The following is a 22,868-nucleotide window of genomic DNA, read 5'->3' as shown; positions in this document are numbered from 1 at the left end:
ATGAGATATTCCACGCCTTATATCTCCACACAAAAAAGCTAAATTCAGGTGTGTCTCTATTTTGACATTCTAGTAGGTATGTAGTGCTATCTCATTGTAGTTTTAATTTGCACCAATGATGCTGAGCATCTTTTCATGTGCTTATTTGTCATCCTTACATCTTATTTGGTGAAGTGTTTGTTTAAATCTGTTGCCCAGTTTCTAACTGGATTGCATATTCCCTTATTACTGATTTTCAAAAATTCTTTATATATTTTCCATACAAGTCCTTTATCAGATATATGCTTTGCAAAGATTTTATACTAGCCTGTGGCTTGTCTTTTCATTCTCTGAATAGTGTCTTTCAAAGGGCAGATGTTTTTAATTTTGAGACCAAGGGATCAATTTGCTCTTTTACGGATTATGCTTCTGGTGAAATATCAAGATCAAGAAATCTTTGCCTTGTCATAAAGATTTTTTGTGTGCGAGAAATCAAAAGATACTGTTAGGGAAAACCATTCAACCACAAAGAAATATGATAAAACAGGAAAAAAGGATCAACAAAACAACGAGAAAAAAAAGTAACACATGGCAAAAACAAGCCCCTGTATATCAAGAATAAACCTAAATGGAAATGGGTTAAATTCTTCAATTAAAAGACACAGAGTGGCTGATAGATTATAAAACAGGAACCAACAATATGCTGCCTCCAAGAAACTCACTTCACCTATAAAGACACACATCAGCTGAAAGTGAAAGGATGGAAAAAGATATTTCATTCAAATGGAAACCAAAAAAGAGCAGGAATATCTATATTTATATCAGATAAAACAGACTTCAAGCCAAGGAAAGTAAAAAAGGATAAGGAAGGTCATTATATAATGATAAAGGGATCAATTCAACAGGAGGATATAATAATTCTAAATATATATGCACCCAGCTCCAGAACATACTGACATCTAAAGCAATTACCAGGAGAGACACACTCCAACCAAATAATAGTTGGGGACTTTAATATTCCATTTTCAGAAAAGGACAGATCATTCAGACAAAAAATTAACCAGGAAACATCAGAATTAATCTCTACTCTAGGCTGACTGGATCTCACAGACATTTATAGAACATTTCATCCAACAGCTGCAGAATACACATTCTTCTCAGCAGCACATGGGACATTCATTAGAACAGACCATATGTTAGGTCCCATACAAGTCTCGACAAATTTAAAATAACCTGAAATCATTTAACTATTTTGTCCAACCATAACAGAATAAAACTAGAGATCAACAACAGAAGGGACACTGGAAACTTTACAAGTACATGGAAATTAAACAACAGCTCCTAAACAATGAATGGGTCAAAGAAAAAATCAAAAAGGAAATTAAAACATTCCTGGAGACAAATGAAAAAGAAAATATATCATACCACAACCTGTACGATACAGCAAAAGCAATTCTAAGAGGGAAGTCTATAGCAATAAATGCCTACATCAAAAAAGAATGACTTCAAATAAATAACCTAATGCTATACCTGTAGGAACTAGAAAACCAAGAACAAACCAAACCTAAAGTCAGTAGAAGGAAAAAAATAAAGATTAGAGCAGAAATAAATGAATTAGAGATTGAAAAAAAAATACAAAAGATAGATGAAACAAAGAGTTGGTTTTTCAAAAACATAAAAAAAATCAACAAACCTTTAGCTAGGCTAACAAAGAAAAAAGAAAAGATTCAAATAAATAAAATCAGCAATGAAAAAGAACACATTACAACTGATATCACAGAAATCCAAAGGATCAAAAGAGTTTACTACAAACAACTATATGTGAACAAACTGGAAAACCTAGAAGAGATGGATAAATTTCTGGACACATACAACTTACCAAGGTTGAATAATGAATAAATAAATAAACCTAAATACACCAAAAACGAGTAATGAGATTGAAGCAGTAATAAAATGTCTCCTAACAAAGAAAACTCCAGGACTAGCTGGCTTCACTGATGAATTCTACCAAACAATTAAAGAAGAATTAACACCAATTCTTCTCAAACTCTTCTAAAAAAATTGAAAAGGAGGGAATTAATTCCAAACTCATACCCAAACTGGGAAAAGACATAACAACAACAACAAAAACTACAGACCAATATCCCTAATGAACATAGATGTGAAAACCCTTAACAGAATACTAGCAAACCAAATCCAAAAACACATTAAAAAGATCACTCACCATGACCAAGTGAGATTCATCCCAGGGATGCAAGGATGGTTCAACATATGCAAATCAATACATGTGATACGCATCACATCAACAGAATGAAGGAGAAAAAAACCCTATTATTTTAATAGATGCAGAAAAAGCATCTGATAAAATCAAACACCACTTTGTGATTTAAAAAACTCATCAAATTAGGTATAGAAGGAATGTACCTCAACACAATAAAGGCCACATGTGACAAACCCACATCTAATATCATACTAAATGGACAAAAATTGGAGGCTTTTATGCTAAGATTTGGAAGAAGACAAGGATGCCTACTTTCCCCACTCTTATTCAACATAGTACTGGAAGTTCTAGAAAGTGCAATAAGGCAAGAGAAAGCAATAAAGGGCATCCAAATTGGAAAAGAGGAAGTCAAACTAATCCCTATTTGCAGATGACATGATCATATACACAGAAAACCCAAAAGACTCCACCAAAAACTTACCAGAACTAATAAATGAATTCAGTATAGTGGCAGGACACAAAATCAACACACAAAAATCAGTAGCCTTCCTATACACCAATAAGGAAACATTTGAAGAAGAAATCAAGAAAGTAATCCCATTCATAATAGCTGCCAAAAAAAAGAAATACCTATAAGTAAACTTAACCAAGGAGGTGACTTCTGCAATGAAAACTAAAAGAGGACACAAATAAATGGAAAGATACCCCATGTTCATGGATTGTAAGAATTAACATCATCAAAATGTCCTTATTGCCCAATGCAATATACACATTCAATGCAATCACTATCAAAATATCAATGACATTCTTCAAAGAAATAGAAAAAATGATCTTAAAAATTTATATGGAACCACAACAGATCCTGTATAGCTAAAGCAATATTAAACAAAAAGAACTAAGTTGGAGGTATTACACTACCAGACTTCAAAATATACTATAAAGCGATAGTAACCAAAACAGCATGATGCTTGCAAAAAAATAGACAAATATGTCAATGGAACCGAATGGAGAGCCCAGAAATACACCCACGTACTTACAGCCAACTGATTTTCAACAAAGGTACCAAAAATATACAATGGGGAAAAGAGAGTTTCTTCAATAAACGGTGCTAGAAAAACTCAATATCAACATGCATAAGACTAAAAAGACCCATATCTTTCACCATACATAAAAATCAACTCAAAATGGACCAAAGACCTAAATTTAAGACCCAAAACTATGAAACTACTGGAAGAAAATATAAGAGAAATGCTACACAAAATGGGAGTGGACAGCACTTTTTTGAACAAGACTACAAAGGCATAGGCAACTAAAGAAAAATACATAAATGGGACTACATCAAACTAAAAAGCTTCTGCACAACAAGGGACACTGTCAACAAAGTGAAGAGACAACCTACAGAATGGCAAAAAGTGTTTGACAACTACACATCAATGAGCTAATATCCAGAATATATAAGGAACTTAAAAACACAAGGAGATACCATCTCACTCCAGTTAGAATGGTTATTATCAACAAGAAAGAAAATAACAAATGCTGGCAAGGATGCAGAGGAAAAGGAACTGTCCTACATTGTTGGTGGTAATGTAAATTGGTACAGTCATTGTGGAAAAAAATATAGAGGTTCCTCAGAGAACTAAAAATAGATCTATCTTATGACCCAGCTATCTACTTCTACTACTTCTACCCAAAGAAAATGAGATCAATATATTAAAAGGATGCCTGCTCTCCCATGTTCATGTTCATCACAACAGTATTCACAATAGCCAAGAGATGAAATCAACCTAAATGCCCATCGATGAATGAATGGATTTAAAACAAAAAAACAAAAAAACTGTGTTGTATATACTCATAGAAGTAGAAAGCAGAAATAATGGTTATCAGAGGCTGGGAGACGAGGGAGGAGAAGTGGTGAATTAATGGGTACAAAACTATGCTATTTACCCTACGTGAATCATTGTGCAGTACACGCATGTATTTGACAAACCACATCATACCCTACAAAAATATGTACAAGTAAATGTCAAAATTTTTAAAAATTAAATAAAAAAATACAAAATCTTTCCATGAACCTTTGAAGACTTGTCATATAAATCTTGTATCTGCAAGCTTACTAAATTAATTTATTAGTTCTAATAGGTTTTTGGTAAATTTCATACAATTTTCTACATGAATAATCATATTCTCTACCAAAAAAGAAGGTTCTTCCTTTCTAATTCAGTCACTTTTTAAATTTCTTTTTCTTATCTGACTGCACTGGCTAGAACCTCTAGTACAATACTAAATAAAAGTGAAGAGAGCAGACATCCCTGTCTTGTTCCTGATCTAAGGGGAAACACGTTCAGTTTTTTAGTATGATGTCAGTTGTAGATTTCCCACACATGCCCTATATCAGGTTGAAGAAGTTTCCTTCTATTCCTAGTCTGCTGAGAGTTTTTATCAGAATGGATGTTGGATTTTGTCAAAGGGCTTTTCTGCATCTACTGAAGAGACTGTATGTTTTTCTTTTTTAGTTCATTGATTGCTTTTCAAATGTTAAATCAACTCACCATACCTGAGTTGGTCATGATGTATTATTTATTTAATATGTTGTTAGATTTGATTTGTCAAAATCTTGTTTAGATATTTTATATCTATGTTCATGAGAGATATTTGCCTTGTTTCCAATGAGAACTCCATCATTCTTTAAAAAAAAAAAAATTCTTCACTGCTTTATTTTTATCAACTTTGCTTTCTTGTGCTAACTTTTTTTTAGTTTTTACAGAATGACTTCACTTTATAGAGGATGTGGCTGAGCCTTTACATTTCGTTATAAAAGAAAACATGCACCATTTACAACACGCCTATACATCAACCTCATCCTCTTTGGTCATCATGTTTTTATTAGAGAATATATACTCGTAAAAGTGATTTGAATAGCGATTTTCCAAAAACAATGTGAAAAGTACAAAAAGTTTTATCTTTTCTTCTGTACTCACTGACAAAGGATATTTGCTGCTAAATAATAACCTTTTCTTTTACTCTTAGGCCATTCAAGTTGGTACCTTATTTTTAAAAATGCATTTTCATTGGGTAATCTGATGAGCTTCTTTATAATCATTTTTTTTCCATTTTATAATAAGTTCTTGATTCTTCAGTGTTCTAAGTCAATTCTAGGTGACAAATATTTTTATTTTTACCAAATCCATGAGCCGCCATGGTATGAAGATTCTCTATAAAATCACTTTAAGCCCTTCAATTTCCTATATGAGGAAAGAGTTTTAAAATTCCATAATTGATTATTACCCTCCTGTCATTCTTATATTAACTCCTTTTTACCTAACATATGTTTTCCTTTGGTTGCTTTTTAAATTTTTTTATCACTGGGTTTGAGCAAGCTGATGATAATGTGCCTTGGTAAAGTTTTCTTCATGTTTCTTGTGCTTGGAGTTTGTTAAGCTTCTTGCATCTGTGGGTGCATAGTTTACGCCAAGTTTGGAAAGAGACTGGTCATTATTTCTTCAGATTTTCCTTTTTTTGTCTGCCCTCTCAGTCCTCTCCTTCATAACTCCAATTTCACATTTTTAAGTTACATTAAGTTGTTACATAGCTAACTGATATTCTTTTAATTTTTTTAAGATTTTGTTTTGTTTTGTTTTTGCTCCTGTTTTATTTTGGGTAGTTTCTTTTGCTATGTCTTATGTCTAATGGGCTATTAATCTCATCCAGTATATTTTTCAACTCAGACATTATAGTTTTCATTTCAAGAAGTCTGATTTGGGTTTTTATATCTTTTGTGTCTCTAACTTTTTGAATATATGGAACACAATTGTAATAATCACTTTAACGCCACTGGTAATTCTAACGTAGGTTTCAATTGATTCTTCTCATTATTGGTCATATTTTCCTGTCTCTTTGCATACATGGTAATCTTTGGACCCCAGACATTGTGGTTCTTACTTTGTTGGATGCTAGATATTTTTGTATTCCTATAAATCTTTAGTTTTGTTCAGGGATGTGATTGGGTTACTTGGAAACAGTATGATCCTTTCAGATCTTGCTTTTATTATTTGTCAAAGCAGATTATTACCCACTATGAAGCAGGACCTTCCTGAGTATTGTACCCAGTGCCTATTGAATTATGAGTTTTTCTGGTCAGGCTGCTAGTAACAGACACTGTTCCTGGCCCTATGTGAGTGCAAGAAACTGTTCCCTTTAATCCTCTCAGATGATTCTCTCCCTCGCCTCAGGTAAGTTTTTCACATGCATGTGCTAGAATGTTCCCCTGGCTACTTTCTCTGTGCAGCTCTCTCCTATTACTATCCTGTGAACTCTAGCTATCTTAGTTTCCCTGCACTTATAGCTCTACCTCCTCAGGGAGGCTGTTGGACTTTGCTTCAGGTCCCCCTCCCTATGCCATGTAAACTCTATCAAGACAATCAGCTGGGGCATCTTGTTTGTTTCCCATCACTCAGGGAACACTGTTGCTCACTGCTTACTCTCTGGTGTTTTGAAAACCATTATTTCATAAATATCTTGTCTGTTTGTTTATTTCAGGTGAAAGGGTGAATCTGGTTCCATCTTTGAAGTAAGCAGAAGTCCTATTTGTCCATTTTGAGAGACTCTGTCAGATGATTTGCTGAATGCCCTGTAATTATGTTTATGAAATCCCCTACCCTCATATCTATTATTAACCTAATCTTCCAAAAAGAACATTAGAGTTGATCCAGCAAGAACTTGTTAAACACTCTTTCATAATCTTCATGATCACTAGTTCTTCTCTAAATTCTCACACCATGACTTCCTAGAAATTTGTGAAAACAGATACTAAATTCATCTATATTTTCTTCATTCCAACTCCATTTGTAGTAGTAATTTAAAATAACAAATTATTTTTCTCTCTTTGTGGCTCTAGTGTCTGAACACTAGAACTCTGGTTTCCTCCTAGCCATATTTGTTTACTTGGGATATAATTTGTTATTTTAAATTATTGCAAGGATCCAAATAAATCACCTATCAAGATACTACTTTAAATATGATTTTGCAATCAATATCAATACTTTAGGAATGAAGGAGAGAAACACAGCAGAACAGGAGAGAGATAATTTTAAAGAGAAAAGTTGAATTCAAAGAGTTAGAGAAGGAGGTTGCAGTTAAAATGTGAGTGCTTTGCACTATATCTGATAATTCCCTTTTTAGCATGCCATTGCTTCCCTAATTTTTTTTTTATTGTGGCAAAAAACACATAACATAAAATTTAGCATCTTACCGTACAAGTTCAGTAGTGTTAAGTATATTCACATTGTTGTGAAACAAATCTACAGAACTTTTCATCCTACAAAACTGAAACTCTATACCCTTTAAATAACAACTCCCTTTTCCCCTTCCCCAAGTCCATGGTAACCACCATTCTACTTTCTATCTCTATGATTTTGACTACTTTAGATACCTCATATAAGTGGAATCACACAGTACAAGGGTACTTCAAAAAGTTCATAGGAAGATTCAATTAAAAGGTAATACAAATCTTTCTATGACTTTTTGAAGACCCCTTGTATTTGTCCTTTTGTGACTATCTTATTTCACTTAGTATAAATGCCTCAAGGTTCATCCATGTTGTTGCTTCCATGGTTTTGATTCTAGAATTCTATTTCCTACCACTTCTTCTAATGAATGCATTCACTTTAGTTGGTACAGTTTTCTTACTGTTCTTTAAAAGTATTTTTTCAAGATGGATTCCTCTTTTCATGAAATGATTTTCTCTTTTATCTCACCTATAAACATCTTATTTAACATCATTTCAATCTTTCTTCCTGACTATTCTAGCCTGCCCCAAAGTTCCCTTCTTTGAATTTCCAGAACATTTATATTCTATTTACCAGTGAGGATATATATTTTGTACTTTTATTGGATTTGTCCATGTCTAGAAGTAAGAGATCTCTGAAATAGACTGCAAGTCCCTCATAGGTAGAGTACACGTTTCATATCTTTAATTCTCAAACAGCACAATTCTGAGAAAGCAAGTACTTAATAAATATTTACTGATTTGACTTAGTTTGCAAATCAGCCTTCAGGGGTAAATGAGCAGAGGATAGCAGCAAACAGGAGACTTGATGCTACTTTTCTAATCCAACTAGAAAAATAGTCCTCTCATGGTAGGAGGTTAACTTCAGTACCTAGTTAGATGAGATAAAAGATAAATGGGAAGGAATAGTGGCTTTGTTTTTCAGTATTCCCTCTTGAACTATTTTTCTTTTATCTAAGAATTCTCACCCCCCAATGATCCCATTGATTCCCCTTTCTCTCCCAAGTATATTAGACACTTTTGCTTACAAACTTAAAAGTCATACTACTCTTGATGCTTTGTTGACAAAACCACTATCAGAACTGTCTTTGAAATAACTTCAAAACCTTGTTCACTAGAGAATTAGCTTTAATAATCTGAGACCTGGCTAACTAGATTCATTTGCTTATACTTATAATAACTTCACAGGCACATGAAGATGACAGTAAGCAGTAAAAAAGACAACTAGAACTATCAGAGGATATGGTAACAATATCAGTAACAATACCTTTTCTGGATAATAATTTACCAGGTTCCCCCCCCCCCAATATATTTTATAAAACTTTCAAACATATAAAAACATTGAAAGAATTTTATAGTAAGACCCATACATACTTACCTTCTAGGTAGTACAATTAACAAGTTGTTATATTTGCTATAACACAAATCTATTACCCTATTCATGTGCAAGTACTACTAGCTTTCTCTATAACACTAAAATAGTATTAGGAGTTTTCCCTTAGGAAAAACAGCTTATTACCAAACCACGCTAAATATCAAGAAAAACTTGCTTAGTAAAATTGTTTGCAAAAATAGAACTAGAAATCTCACTGGAATTTTTTAAAAATTTTGTCCAGGACAAACAGGACAATAAATTACAGGCAACGATATTTACTCAAGGCTTGAGATTAAGATGGTTGCCACAAATTTTAGCTCCTACATTTCTGCTTTAAGAAGCACCAGATTAAAAGCATTAGAATTTTACTTGATTAGCAAATTAGATCAAATTAGTTACTTTTAAGGGAATAATTTAAAAATTACTAGAGAGAAAAACTAAAGAGTAAGACACTTAATTTCTTTTTTTCTGAATTCTTTCAAAAACATATGACTAATAGACCATCAAAAAGTGAATGAATAAACAAAATGTGGTATACCCAAACAAGAGAATACTATTTATCAATAGAAAGACATGAACTACTAATAAATGCAATGTGAATTAATCTAAAAAACATGTTGGAAAAAAAGCTAGCTACAAAACAAGTACATAATACATGTCTCAAATTATATGAAATTCTAGAACAGGCAACCTACAGTGACAGAAAGCAGATACGAGCTGGGGGGTAGGGTGGTACTGACTGTAAAACTAGGATGTAAATAATCCATATATATACTGGGGTGGTAGGTACCCAGCTTGTCCACTTGTCAGAATGCAGTGAATTGTGCACTTAAAATACTTCAATAAAGCTGATTTAAAAAGTTAAAAAGAAACACTAATATACAATGATAGATAAGGAAAATAACCTTATGTGTTATTGTTACATAAGTACAATTTGGGTTGTAGCTCCCTCTACTGTAGCGAAAGAAATTGGCAAGGATATTTCAAAGTATATAGCTCTGAAATTGAAAAAAATACTTATACATTAAATGGTACAAGTGAAAATCACTGTGTGTGTGTGTGCATATGTATGTGTGTTCATGTTCCAGTGCCTAATATTTGGATTGCTCTGTGACAGGTCCTAAAAAGGATTTAAAAATTTAGAGACCATGGTTCTGGTCCTCCGGTATACTTATCTGAAGAGACTGGTCTACATGGGTATAGCAGTTAAGCAATATTTTGCCCACCTGACTTCATGGTGTGCTGGGTTACTTGTCAGAATAGTTAATTTTGTGACCCCTAATTGTGTCCATAAATGTTTTACTGACCCACAGGTATCAGTTGTTCTCAAAGTGTTTCCCCGAGACCAGCAGCATCAGCATCATCTGGGAACTTGTTAGAGATGCAAATTCTCAGGCCCCTATCTAGACCTATTAATCAGAAATTCTGGCAATGGAGCCCAAAAATATGTGTTTTAAGAAGACTTCTACGTGATTCTGATCATGTTCAAGTTTGAGAAACACTTCTGTTAAGTTTACTAATGTTGTGTAACTGGTCTCAACAGTTTGTTTGTACTGTTTCTGCTTTTCTCCTTCATGTAGGCATCTGAACTTTTGACTGTCTACTAAAAACAGATCCATGGCCCCAACTCCCCCAGTTTTTACACCTTGCCTAGAGCTCTTTCCTTTTTCTTTATCAATTCTCTGACCCATTATTAACATCTCCTAGAATTAACTGAATTTTGAGATCAAGCCCTGAGCCACAACCAAGAAATAAAGCCTATTATTCTCTTCTCCCCACTCCTACTTTTGCAAAATCTTATATATTATAAAACTACTGTTTTTCAGCTGTCTCTTTTGGAATCAAAAAATTCAATCCTTTATTCAGCAAACATTTAATATCAAAGCATGTGTGGCCCTACTGTGGAAGCTAGGGATACAACAATAACCAAAACATACAAAAATATTGTAAACTCTTCATGGAGTTTATATTCTAGTTGGGGAATACTGAAATAAATTAATATGGTACATTAGAAGACAGGTGCTATGGAGAAAAGTAAAGCAGGGAAAAATGATAGGAAGGGAACAACTTGAAATTTTATATAGTACTTTAAAAAATACAATTTGAAATGAGAAAATGATATAATTAAACACTAGTACTTAAAAACAGAGTAGAGATGCAAATAGCTAAATTTTTTGTCTTATATAACACAGACTAACAATTTACTCAAACTCAACACACATTTACTGAGTGCCTCGGGCACTAGGTGCTGGGGAGATCAGAGTAGTTGGAAAGTCTGTAAAGTTATGAAGCTTACATTCCTTTGGGAGGGACAGATAAAAAAAAAAAAAAAAACCATACAAATATGCCAGCTGGTGACAGTGCTATGAAGAGAAATAAAGCAGGGCAAGGGGAGAGAATAATGGAGAGTACAGATGATACACACAGGGCATATTTTCACAGTTAGGCACTTAAAACATAGAGCAATTGTAAATTAGGGAGAGGGAGAGTGAGATTTTTTAGGATGTAAGTTCCTTGATGCCTGGATTATTCTTTATACTCACCGATACATCCCTAGCACAAGAAACAGCAGATGGCACATATTGGGCACTTAACAATAAATATTTATTGGATAAATTGTTTCATATATTACACTGTATCATCTCTATATTCTGATCACCATTTACTTAGTAGATAAAGAAACAGAGCTCAGATCTAGATAAAGAGCAAAGAGGTGGAATTAAGGATCCCAGGAAGTAAGTTTAAAAAGTGAGCAAATGCTGAAACTTTTATCTCCATTAATTTCCTAAGAACCTCTGATTTTTTGACTTTTTATCTGTGTTGTTAACCTATAAAAAAAAATTTAAGTGACATATTCTGCTGTCTGAGTATACTCTGAGTTACTTAAGATTCAAAATAGATTAAGAATGACTGGGAAAAAAAACTGTTCATTGAAAAACTTTACTTCATGCCATTAGGTGCTATCTAAATGTTTCTCTACTTCTCAGAGTACTCTCTTGATTCTAACCATTTATAATTAATTAATTATACAAAACATTTTTTTCCTGAACTTCCAGAGCTTTCTATCTGTGAGAAGTTTTGTGAAGAATTAGCTTCCTTGGCTTATTTTGCTTAATGAAAGTTATAATTCAAATACACATGTCCTTTGACCCAGACATTTTACTTCTAGAAACCTAACTTATATTCACACAGGAAGCAAAGATATATGTAAAAGGACATTAATGTAACATTGTTTATAAGAGCAAAACACTAAAACTAACATATATTTAACAATAGGGTACTGATTAAACAAATTACAATACATTCCTCAGTGGATTTAATATGTGCAAATATGGAAACTTTTTCTAGATAAACAGTAAGAGGAAAAATGCAAGTTCTGCACAAAGGTATATATGAGCCTATCTATGAGGAAAATATAAAAGGCTATTAAAACTATATAAATTATAAATATACCCAGTAAATTTCCAAAAGGATACTTCAAAAACTGTTCAATAATTATTATCTTTGGGAAGTGAGACTGGTTGTGAGGCACAGAGAAACTTTTATTTTTCATGTTTTCTCTTCCATACTATTTAACTCATATCTACATATTATTTTTATAATTAAAAAATAAGTTATATTAAAAATAACATTAGCCTTGATTTTTGAGTAGCTACACATTATGGAAGAGAAAGATGTTTACACAACTAATTTTAATATGGCAAGTGCTATGCTATTAACGCTGTATAGTTCAACAAACATCTGTTGAATCCTGATCTAACTCAGACACTAAACTAAAGCACTGAGGATATTAATATTTCATGCAGGCTATTCGAGCAAGTGAAGTATTGTGAGTATACTTAAAGATGGATTAATTCTATCATAGTATTGGAAAAGACCCACAGAGGCAGAGATATTTGAGCTAGGCCTTGAAAAAAGTTATAGGATTTGGTTAGGGAGAAAAAAAGAAATGAGGAATTCCATGCAGAAGGAACAGTGAGTTAAGACACATCAGTGAAAATGTATAGTAGACAGGTGTGCATCACATGCATGCAGAAAGTGGTCTAGCAGAAGTAACTAAAAAGGTAAGTGCAGCATTTAATCTTAATTATTCTGTAAAACAGCAAAGAATATTAACAATGTGGAAATAAGGTGCAACCTTCTTCATCCATTTTTCTTACTTGGGGGAGTATACCTGTAAGATAAGTTTTAGAAGTAGGACTATGGGAGCAAAATGAATGTGCACTCAATATTTCACTAGGTTCCCCTCCAATTATTCCACATCCTCCCCCAAATCAAACAATATACACTTTCACTTCTAGTGTTTGAAAGTGACTAGATCCTTACATCCTTGCCAACACCAGAACACAAACTTTAAAAATCTTAAGCACTGTGATAGTAAAACATAGTTGCTGATCATTAGTTTTATTTCACTTCTTTCTTCACAAGTGGGTCAAGCATTATTTTTCATAGCCATTTCTTTTTCAGGAACTATTTTTACTTATTTTTTAGCTTAATATTTTTTTCCTTAGTAACTTCTAATTTTAAGAACGTTTACTCATTATTTTCCCTGTGTGTCACTTGTCTTTTACTTTGTTTAATGTTCTTTTTTTTCTTGTAGATTCTTTCTTTCTTTTTTTTTTGGTAATTAAGAATTTTAATCTTTTCTTCTATGGTTTCTGGGTTTTGTATCATGCCATCTTTAACCTCAGAATTGAAAAAAATCTTCCAGTTTTTTCATGATTTTACAGCATTTCATTATTTTATAATTATAGCTTTTCTATATATAAAATTAGTTTTGGTATTTAGAGGAGATCCAGCTTTATTATTTTTTCTAAATTAATAACACATTAATTCATTTGTTAAAATATTTTTAATGATTACAAAAGCAAAAACAAAGTATTTTTAAAAAACAAAATAACATCATCAATTGAGCTAAACCATAGTTCACATTTTGGCACTGCTGAAATACAAGGGTACTTCAAAGTTTGTGGAAAAATGGAATTGAAAGATCATATGAATCTTTCCATCAGCTTTTTGAAGTACCCTTTACACATGCACATGTGCACTTAATAGCCTACTTAACGTTATATCGTGAAGCATCTATAAAAATGCAATTGCTGAACACCTGTCAAAGCGGTAACACAGGTGTCCTAAGGCGAGATCAGGAAGGACAGAAACGTCCTGTGGAGCAAAAGGGAAAAAGCTCACTTTATCTTGATTTTCAGTACAAATACAGACCATGAAAGCAGGGCTTCACAATCCTTCTGACCCTTTGGGTTTAAAGCAGGAAGTGTCAGAAAAAATTAAAAATTAAAAAATGCAATTGCTATTGGCTCTGCAATCTTTATTGTGGATATGCCATAGTGTATGTAATAATTCAAGTATTATTGAACATATAGTGACTCCTATTTTTATAACAGCAGTAAACATCTTTGTACATAAATCCTTTTCTATAGCTCTAACAATTTAAGATTCTTGACATATTGTTAGTAGCTTTCCAGAACTCACCATTATATTTAAAGTCTGAATTATAAGAGAGACAGGGAAAAAAGCACACAAGCAAGACACATAGACACACTGACATGATTTCTGTCCCAGAGACTCTGATACCAATGAAAGCAAGCACAATGTGGTGGTAAACTTTGTCTTAATTGTATGCTATTTCTCTTTCCTTTAATAATAAATTTATTAAGAAGACTATGCTTCCAACTAACTTGTACTTTCGCTCAGCTGTTTAAAATCTGATATATATGAATTTCAGAAAAACTAGTTGAAATATATTTTCAGCATGTATACTTTCCTAAATTCATCAAATAAATACATAACAGAATTGAGCTGAAATTCAATGAAAGCCTAATTTAATCAAAGATCTAGGTGAATGGGTGTAGATACTGTGGTACAGATATGAAATAATGTACTCCTCTTTCACAGTTTCTGTTAAGAAGAATTGTTTTATGATAGTAAATGGTACAAATAGAACTACATAGAATCCAAATGGGAGATATTCATTAAACAATTCAAGGGCTGCTGCTAGAGAACTGCTCCCAGGAGTCTTGGTGTTCTATCTTCTATGTTCCTTGGGATTCTTTTAACTTAAGGAGCTTTTGATCAATTGCTATTTCACTAAAATCAATGAACAGACAATTCTTGAAGGGAGCAAAGCCATTATCAAAGAATGTATTTCTCTTTCCCACAGTTGAGAAATGTGGCAGAGTGATATTATTTAGCTATTTTTACAAAATAATCAAGATTCCAAACAAGCGTCTTCAAACAATTTCATATGGTAACTGAAAGCTATTCACGGCTTTTCCTTTCTTTCATAATTCCTCCCCTCACCTAAAAAGCAAACTGACTTGTATTTATTACTAATAATACACCTAAAATCTTCACCAATTGTCTAAATCTCACCTCAAAATATTTAGACATAAACATTCCATAAGTTTAATCTTGAAGAAATCTCACCCAGAACCTCTGTCCTATTCAATCTGGATGGATTACACTTAATCTTCCTTTCATTTGTTCCCTGTATTTGTGTCTTCCTTTTTGGTTTATATCCAGTTTTGATGGTGCATATCCTCCTAAAACTTACTGAGAAAAAGTACATGGAAGTTGATATTCTAAACCATCTCAGCAGTAACTAAGGTCTGGGTTAGGGTCAATGGTATTATGTAAAAGGGGGCAAAATAAAGAAATAATGTAAAAGAAGCATAAAGACTTAGTGATATATTAGGAGGAGTAAACAAAAAAGATTCTGTAATGTACAACCTGAAAAGATGGGAAAATAACAGTACTGGAGATAATAAAAGAAATATTTGAATAAGTTCGACATTTAGTATAAAAAACTTAGTTTGAGACACGTACATTCAATTGTAATATACTGGAATGTAACTATAAGTCCTCCCTTATCCTCAGGGGATGCACTCCAAGACCCCCAGTAGATGAGGATAGTAGCAAACCTTACATATGCTATGTTTTTTCCTATATATACATACCTATGATAAAGTTTAATCTTTAAAATAGGAATAGTAAGAGATTAACAACAATAACTATGATAAAATAGAACAATTATAACAATATGGCAGCATCACTACTCTTGCACTTTGGAGCCATTATTAAGTAAAATAAGGGCTACCTGAACACAAAGCCCTGGGATATTACAACAGTTAATCTGATAACTGAGATGACAGGCAGGTAGCGTATACAGCGTGTATGAGATGGACAAAGGGATGATTCACAACCCAGGTCAGACAGAACCAGGTGGCATGAAATTTCATCATGCTAATCAGAGCAGCACACAATTGGGCTAGTCAGATAGCTCCATAAGTTAGAGCACAGCCTCATAACACCAAGGTCAAAGGTTCAGATCCCCATACCAGCCAGCCACCAAAAAAAAGGGCACACAATTTAAAACTTATGAATTGTTTATTTCTGTAATTTTCTCTCTTTTTTTTAATGGCTATGGATATTCATGAGATACAAAGCTGATTGTCACTCCTTGTGCCCAAGATGTGAAGGCCAGATTCATACTGGCAGCATACCCATTATCACAAATTGCATTTGTACCCTGTGTCCCCCACCCAATTATCCCCGATCTCTCTGCCCCTCTCCCTTCCCCCCCACTCCATTTTGTAGCCTAGGGAATGTTCTCTCCCTCTGCAAGTCTAACGGACTAATGTGGTCTTTCTTTTCTTCCTTTTTTCTCTCTTAGTTCCCACATATGAGTGAGTATATGCAGTATTTATCCCTCTGTGCTTTGCTTATTTCACTCTACATAAGTTTCTCCAAGCTCATCCATGTTGTTGCAAATGGGAGAATTTCATTCTTTTTTATGGAAGAGTATTATTCCATAGTGTATATATACCACAGTTTCCTTATCCAATCATCCATCAATGGACATTTAGGTTGGTTCCATGTCTTGACTATTGTAAACAGAACTGCAATGAACATGGGAGTGAAGGTAACCCTCTGACATGATGATTTCCATTTCTCTGGGTATATACCCAGAAGTGGGATTGCTGGATCGTATGGAAGGCCTATCTGTAGTTGTTTGAGAAACCTCCATACCATTTTCCATAGTGGTTGTACTAATTTACAGTCCCACCAACAGTGTAGGAGTGTTCCCTTCTCTCCGTACCCTCACCAACAATTGTTATTCACCGTCTTTTTGATTATAGCCAGTCTAACTGGGGTGAGGTGGTATCTCAACGTAGTTTTAATTTGCATTTCCCTGATGACTAGTGATGTTGAGCATTTTTTCATGTACCTGTTGGCCATTTGTGTATCTTCCTTTGAAAAATATCTATTCAGCTCTTTTACCCATTTTTTAATTGGGTTATTTGGTTTTTTACTGTGCAATTGTTTGAGTTCCTTGTATATTACGGATATAAATCCCTTATCAGATGCATAGTTAGCAAAAATGTTTTCCCACTCTGTAGGGTGTCATTTCACTCTGTTGATTGTTTGCTATGCAGAAGCTTTTTTAGTTTGATATAGTCCCATTTGTTTATTTTTTCTTTTGCTGCTTGTGCTTTTGGGCTCATGTTCATAAAGTCTGTGCCCAGACCTAGTTGCTGAAGTGTTTCACCTATATTTTCCCTTAGTAATTTTACAGTTTCGTGTCTTATACTTAAGTCTTTAATCCATTTTGAGTTGATTTTAGTGTATGGTGAGAGGTGCATATCTAGTTTCATTCTTCTGCATATGGACCCAGAGGGGAGTGGCAGCCCCCATGGCCTGACCTGCTGAGGTGAGCTGAGGAGACCTGCGTGTCACTGGGGGCTCATTCTACAGCCACAGATTCTCAAACAGGACCCAAGGTGATTTAACATAACCATCACCACACCTACTGTCAAGCAAAGACAATTCACCACCACAGTAGCAGCCAGTGCCATTCCATAGCCAACCTCAGTGTAAAAGAAGCAAATCCTCTACCAAATGACCAAACATCAACGAAAAAAAACTAGAACTACAAATAAACAAGAAGAAATGACACCACTGAAAGAATACAGTAATGCTCAAATGTCAGATTCCACAGAACAGGGAATCCTTGAAATGTCTGAAAAAGAATTCTGAGCAATGATCTTAAGAAAACTTGAAGAAATAAAAGAAGACTAATTTAGGGAAATGGACATATTTAAGGTCACAATCTTCTTCCAGGCCAGTTTACAGAAAGCTCTATCTGGAGTTTTGAATATAAGCCCAAATAATAAAATTGCCTTTTTCCCATCAATCCCTTTATGTGTATCTTTATGAGAAACCACATTGGGAGGATGGCTGGGTAGGGTCATACATCATTTAGTACTGTCGAAACTCTGTAATTATTCCTAACAGATTTCATTAGCTAGAGCAGAAAGCTCAGGTATGGTCCCAGGACCAGCATCAACAGTATTGCCTGGGAGCATGTCAGAAACACAAATTCTTAGGCTCCAGCCCCGACCTACTGATACTTTGCAGGTAGGTATGGGCCCAGTTATCTGTGGTTTAAGAAGCCTTCTAGGTGATTCTAATGCATACTAAAAAGCTAAGAACAAAATAACTTAAAGGTACTACACACTTATTTCATAAAATATGTACCTTGTAGTCTAAGTCATTCTTCTTGATATGCTGCTAAAAATTTAGACGCAATTATATAAAAAGATACTTGGCAATACAATTTAGTGTAACATATCATGGTCATAATTCATCATCTAGTGATTACACAGCACAACAAGCACAGAACAAAACAATTTTAAAAGGTATCTACTTACTTTAACGTTTCTGCAAGAAAGAAGCTCTGCTGTACATCATCATGTGTAGGAGTAGAGGAATATACATCCTTTACTCCAGAAAATCCACCACTGACTCGGCAATACTTTTCTATAGCCTATGAAATAGATCAGACAAAAGAATCAATTCCATAGAATTTCAAGTTTTGGAGGACAAGTTAAAGAACACAGTCAAAAGTTCATAGAAATCTGTATAAAAATTTGACAAATTTAAATAGAAATATTCTCATATTGAAAAAATTATCTGTATGGTAATAACAGAAATAATATTTACTAGAGAAACATCACATGTTCTCACTTATTTGTGGGAGCTAAAAATAAATAAATACACAAATAAACTGGGGGGGGGGGGAGAAGACACAACAATTAAAATTCCTTGAAGTTGATATGACAAGTGAACAGATATGAGGTTGTTGGGAGGGAGGGGGAAAGAGAGGAGGAAGGGAGGTTTCAGTAATGGGCCACAATAATCAACCACATTGTATATTGACAAAATAAAATTAAATAAATTAAAAAATTTAAAATAAGAAATAATTAAATAAATAAAATTGCACCAATACGGTAAAAAAAAAGAAATAATATTTACTGCAGACATACTATATTATCATAATCCTATAAGTTAGGCATTATAGATGATAGTAATTGGCAGGAAGAACCCACCGACATACCTACTATAATAATAACTTCAATATAAAGAGCTAACAATTATGAAGTATTTACTACGTGCTAAAGACTGTTCTAAGAACTATATATGTATAAACATTTAAATTTCACAACCCTCTGATGTTAATAGCTCCACTATTCAGATGGGAAAACAGGCACAGAGTAATGTGCTCCACATTATTAACTACTATGCTCTACTGTTTGAGAGTTAAAATTCTTAATTTATATCTCTTTTTGAACCTTTGAACATTCCTAAATATGAGTCAAATGGAATATATTCACAACCCTATTTTTAATTCAAAGCAACAAAATATCCTGTTTATGCAGGTATATCACACTCCAGAATTAAGCCATTCACGTGTGATTCTTTTCTTTACTCTACTCTACCTAACCCCGAAATATCCAATGAAGGTGTGGTTACTCAAATGACCATTTCTGCCACAGCTTATTCCTAGTCTCATTCTTACTCTTCTGGTCTTCCTTTCTAATGAAAAGCTAATTAACACTGAAAAGTGTTTATTTAATCAAACTGTTCATTTTATAGCTCCATTTTGATTATAATAAGAACCAAAGGGTTTGGTACTTTTCTCTATCTAAATATTTGAAACCTATTTTGAATAAAAGAGTTTTTATTACTGTTCTTCACAGTGATTATGTGTCTTCACCGCTCTGGTAAAATAGCAGGGAAGCATGACTAGTCTTTCAGCCATTAAGTGTCAATTCTTGAGGGCAAGCTTTTATGTTTAATATATTCAAGTTTGGAAGTTCGAATAGGTAAATAGAATAGCTAAGGCTACAGAAGACATTATATATTGCTACTCTGTCTCACCCTGCCTTCCTTTTAACTTTTTCACGCTCAACAGGAGAGGCCAATGGTGATGTGAGAGAAAATTCTATTTAAGATGTGAAGCCTCCTCTTTTGTCTCCATTCACCTCTCATCATGACAGACTTTTGAAACTTGGATTTAGAACATAATTATTTCAGTTTTTGTTCTTAACAGATTATACTTTTGTATAGACTTTGTATGTCTATATAGGCTTCAAAAGCAAAATTCTATCTCCTATAATTCAAATTTGAACAGATGTGGGCTAAAGTTTGAGCTTGTCAATCCTCTTCTTAACAGATAAGAGTGGGGCCGTACCTTAAGAAAGCACACAGGAAAAAAGGGCCCTAGGAAAGGAATAATTATTCTGGGGTGCTTCTCAATGACAGGATGTATTTCTGCCATCATTTTGGATCCTCCACCCCTGTCCCACATGATGCAGATATATCTCCCTCAATCCTCTAAATAAGAACCATTAAATATTAGGGGACATTCAAGTCAAACAGATTCATTACAGGACTACTTTACCTGTCTATTTCTCTTACACAATATATTACTTGATTTATGTAAGCATCAGTAAGCCACTGCTAACAACAGAAGTTTGTGTGTGGCAACAGTTTGGCTGTCTTCTCAATTGTGGCAGGATCCTCCCACAACAGAGAGTTTCACTAGCAGCTGTGCTCCCAATTCTGGACCTAAGGAACCAGGGGAAAGCAGCATTGATGAATGCTGCACCTGTTCCTGTTGTGTGTAAACATCTTGCTTCCATTTACATTCTCTTACTGTTAAAGTCAAGACTACCTAGGTCTGAATGACAAATGACATGTAAGTATCCTCATCTTAGTTCAAGATAACATATAATTCTTAGATTACTGCAGTGGTCTCCAAAACCCACCAATTTGCAGATTACAATTAGATCTTTTTGCTTTGTTACTACCCTCTGAAAAAAGCCTTCAGTAGTCTCTCCCCCTTTGAAAAACTTTTAGTAGTTCTGTAATGAATTCTCAAAGTTAGGGAGCTTTCATGAGTAGAAGATGGTAAAAAAAGAAATAAGATCTGAAGGGCTTTTTAGATAAGCAAAGGACTTTCTATTACCTCTTTCCATATGAGAACACTTATACAGTAACTAACAGAAGTTACTGGGGGGGGGGGGTCTTATTCCTGAACAGCTAAGCAAAGTATCCTTGATTTGGCATGTAAGGCTGTCTATATATGGCTCCAACTTCTTCCCGTCTTTGCCAGTGTGAAACATTCTCTTTACATAAATTGGTGTGCATCCTGCCCTAAAACATATCTTGTACATTCCTGTCTGCACAATTTACTAGCACTACTAACCTCACCCAGATCATCCTATCTACACTGAAAGCTTAAGTCAGAATATGAGTATTCATCCTAATTAGTACTATTAATCATAATTAGTAAATCTCAGAGAATAAAAACACATCTTCACCCCTGGAATAAGCTATACATTCATAAAAGACTGATGGTTTTTTCCTCCCCAGCTACGGATAGCCATGGGATTCCCTGAAAGACTAGTATTTTAAGCATAAACTACTTGCTTCCTTTACTTACTAACCACTAAAAATTCCTCATTTCAAATATACAGGGGTACTTCAAAAGTTTATGGAAAGACTCATCACTATCTTTTAATTCTTTTTTTCCATGAACTTTTTAAAGTACCCTCATATATACGTTTTGTCTTTCAATCTAGAAAAATTTTAACAACTTACTGATCCTACTTATGGTGATCTGCTAAGGAATTACTCAGAATACAAGGTGAAGTGTACACCCAGGCAGTGAACCTGGGCAATTTTACAATGATTTTTTTTTCCCCAGTGGTTAAGCATTAAAAGGATGGTACAGAAAATTAAACTACTTATTTTATAATTGTTCTGAAAAATTGCCTTTCAAATGGCACAGAAAGATATATACTGCATGTTCTCACTCACATGTAGGAGCTTAAAAAGTTGAGCTCATAGAAGTAGAGAGTGGAATTATGGTTACTAGAGGCTGGGAAGGGGGAAATTGGGAAAGGTTGGTTAACAAACACAAACTTACAGCTAGATACGAAGTGTTCTATAGTGTTCTATAGTAGTGCTAGGTATCTATAATTAACAGTAATTTATTGTATATTTTCAAATGGCTAGAAGAGAGGAATTCAAATGTTCTCAGCAAAAAGAAATGATAAATACTTGTGGTGATGAATATGCTAATTACCCTGATTTAAACAATACACATTATAGACATGTACGGAAATATCATTCCATACCCCATAAACATGTACAATTAGTATATGTTAACTAAAAAATAACAAAATAAATAAAATGAATGATTCCATACAGTTATTCAATAAGAATAACAAGTGAATAACAGTAAGAAATTAGTCCTAATAGAGAACAAAACTGAATTCTAAGGTTTATTTCTACTGCTCAAGAAACTTAAATAACAGAGTTTCTTCATCAGATAAATGAAAACCACCCTATAGTTACTGAAATTGAGGTAACATGGGTGAGCATACATGGCTCAATAGGAGGGCTTGATTAAACATGCTTGCAGATAAAAAGAAATATTGGTGTATTTACCAGTGCTGCTTCCCAGCCCCATTGCCTGTATCTTGGATCATGAGTGAATCGCCATAGGTACCAATAGGTTTCAATTACTTCTGGACGGAGGATATAATACTTTTCAGCCTGCCGGACAGCCACAGCCTCCAATGCACCATCAAACTTGAATGATTCAGGACCCAACTTTAATGCTGAACATGACAAAAGAAATA

At 33.9% G+C, this 22,868-nt stretch overlaps 1 protein-coding gene across 2 annotated transcripts in view; it reads right to left on the bottom strand.

The window, feature by feature from the left end:
- The window catches only part of MAN1A2 (mannosidase alpha class 1A member 2), a 199,182-nt gene that overhangs the window by 8,003 nt on the left and 168,311 nt on the right, over positions 1 to 22,868 (bottom strand). For both annotated transcript variants that reach the window (XM_063103756.1, XM_063103757.1), the window contains 2 exons: positions 22,675 to 22,847; positions 18,588 to 18,703 (listed from right to left, as the gene is read on the bottom strand). In XM_063103756.1, the coding sequence (XP_062959826.1) occupies positions 18,588 to 18,703; positions 22,675 to 22,847 (289 nt within the window). The remainder of the gene's footprint in view (positions 1 to 18,587; positions 18,704 to 22,674; positions 22,848 to 22,868) is intronic.

The sequence above is a fragment of the Cynocephalus volans genome, chromosome 8 (assembly GCF_027409185.1).
Source record: "Cynocephalus volans isolate mCynVol1 chromosome 8, mCynVol1.pri, whole genome shotgun sequence".
Taxonomy (NCBI): Eukaryota; Metazoa; Chordata; class Mammalia; order Dermoptera; family Cynocephalidae; genus Cynocephalus; species Cynocephalus volans.
The sequence above is the reverse complement of the archived record's forward strand: the minus strand, read 5'-3'. Positions and strand labels throughout refer to the sequence as shown.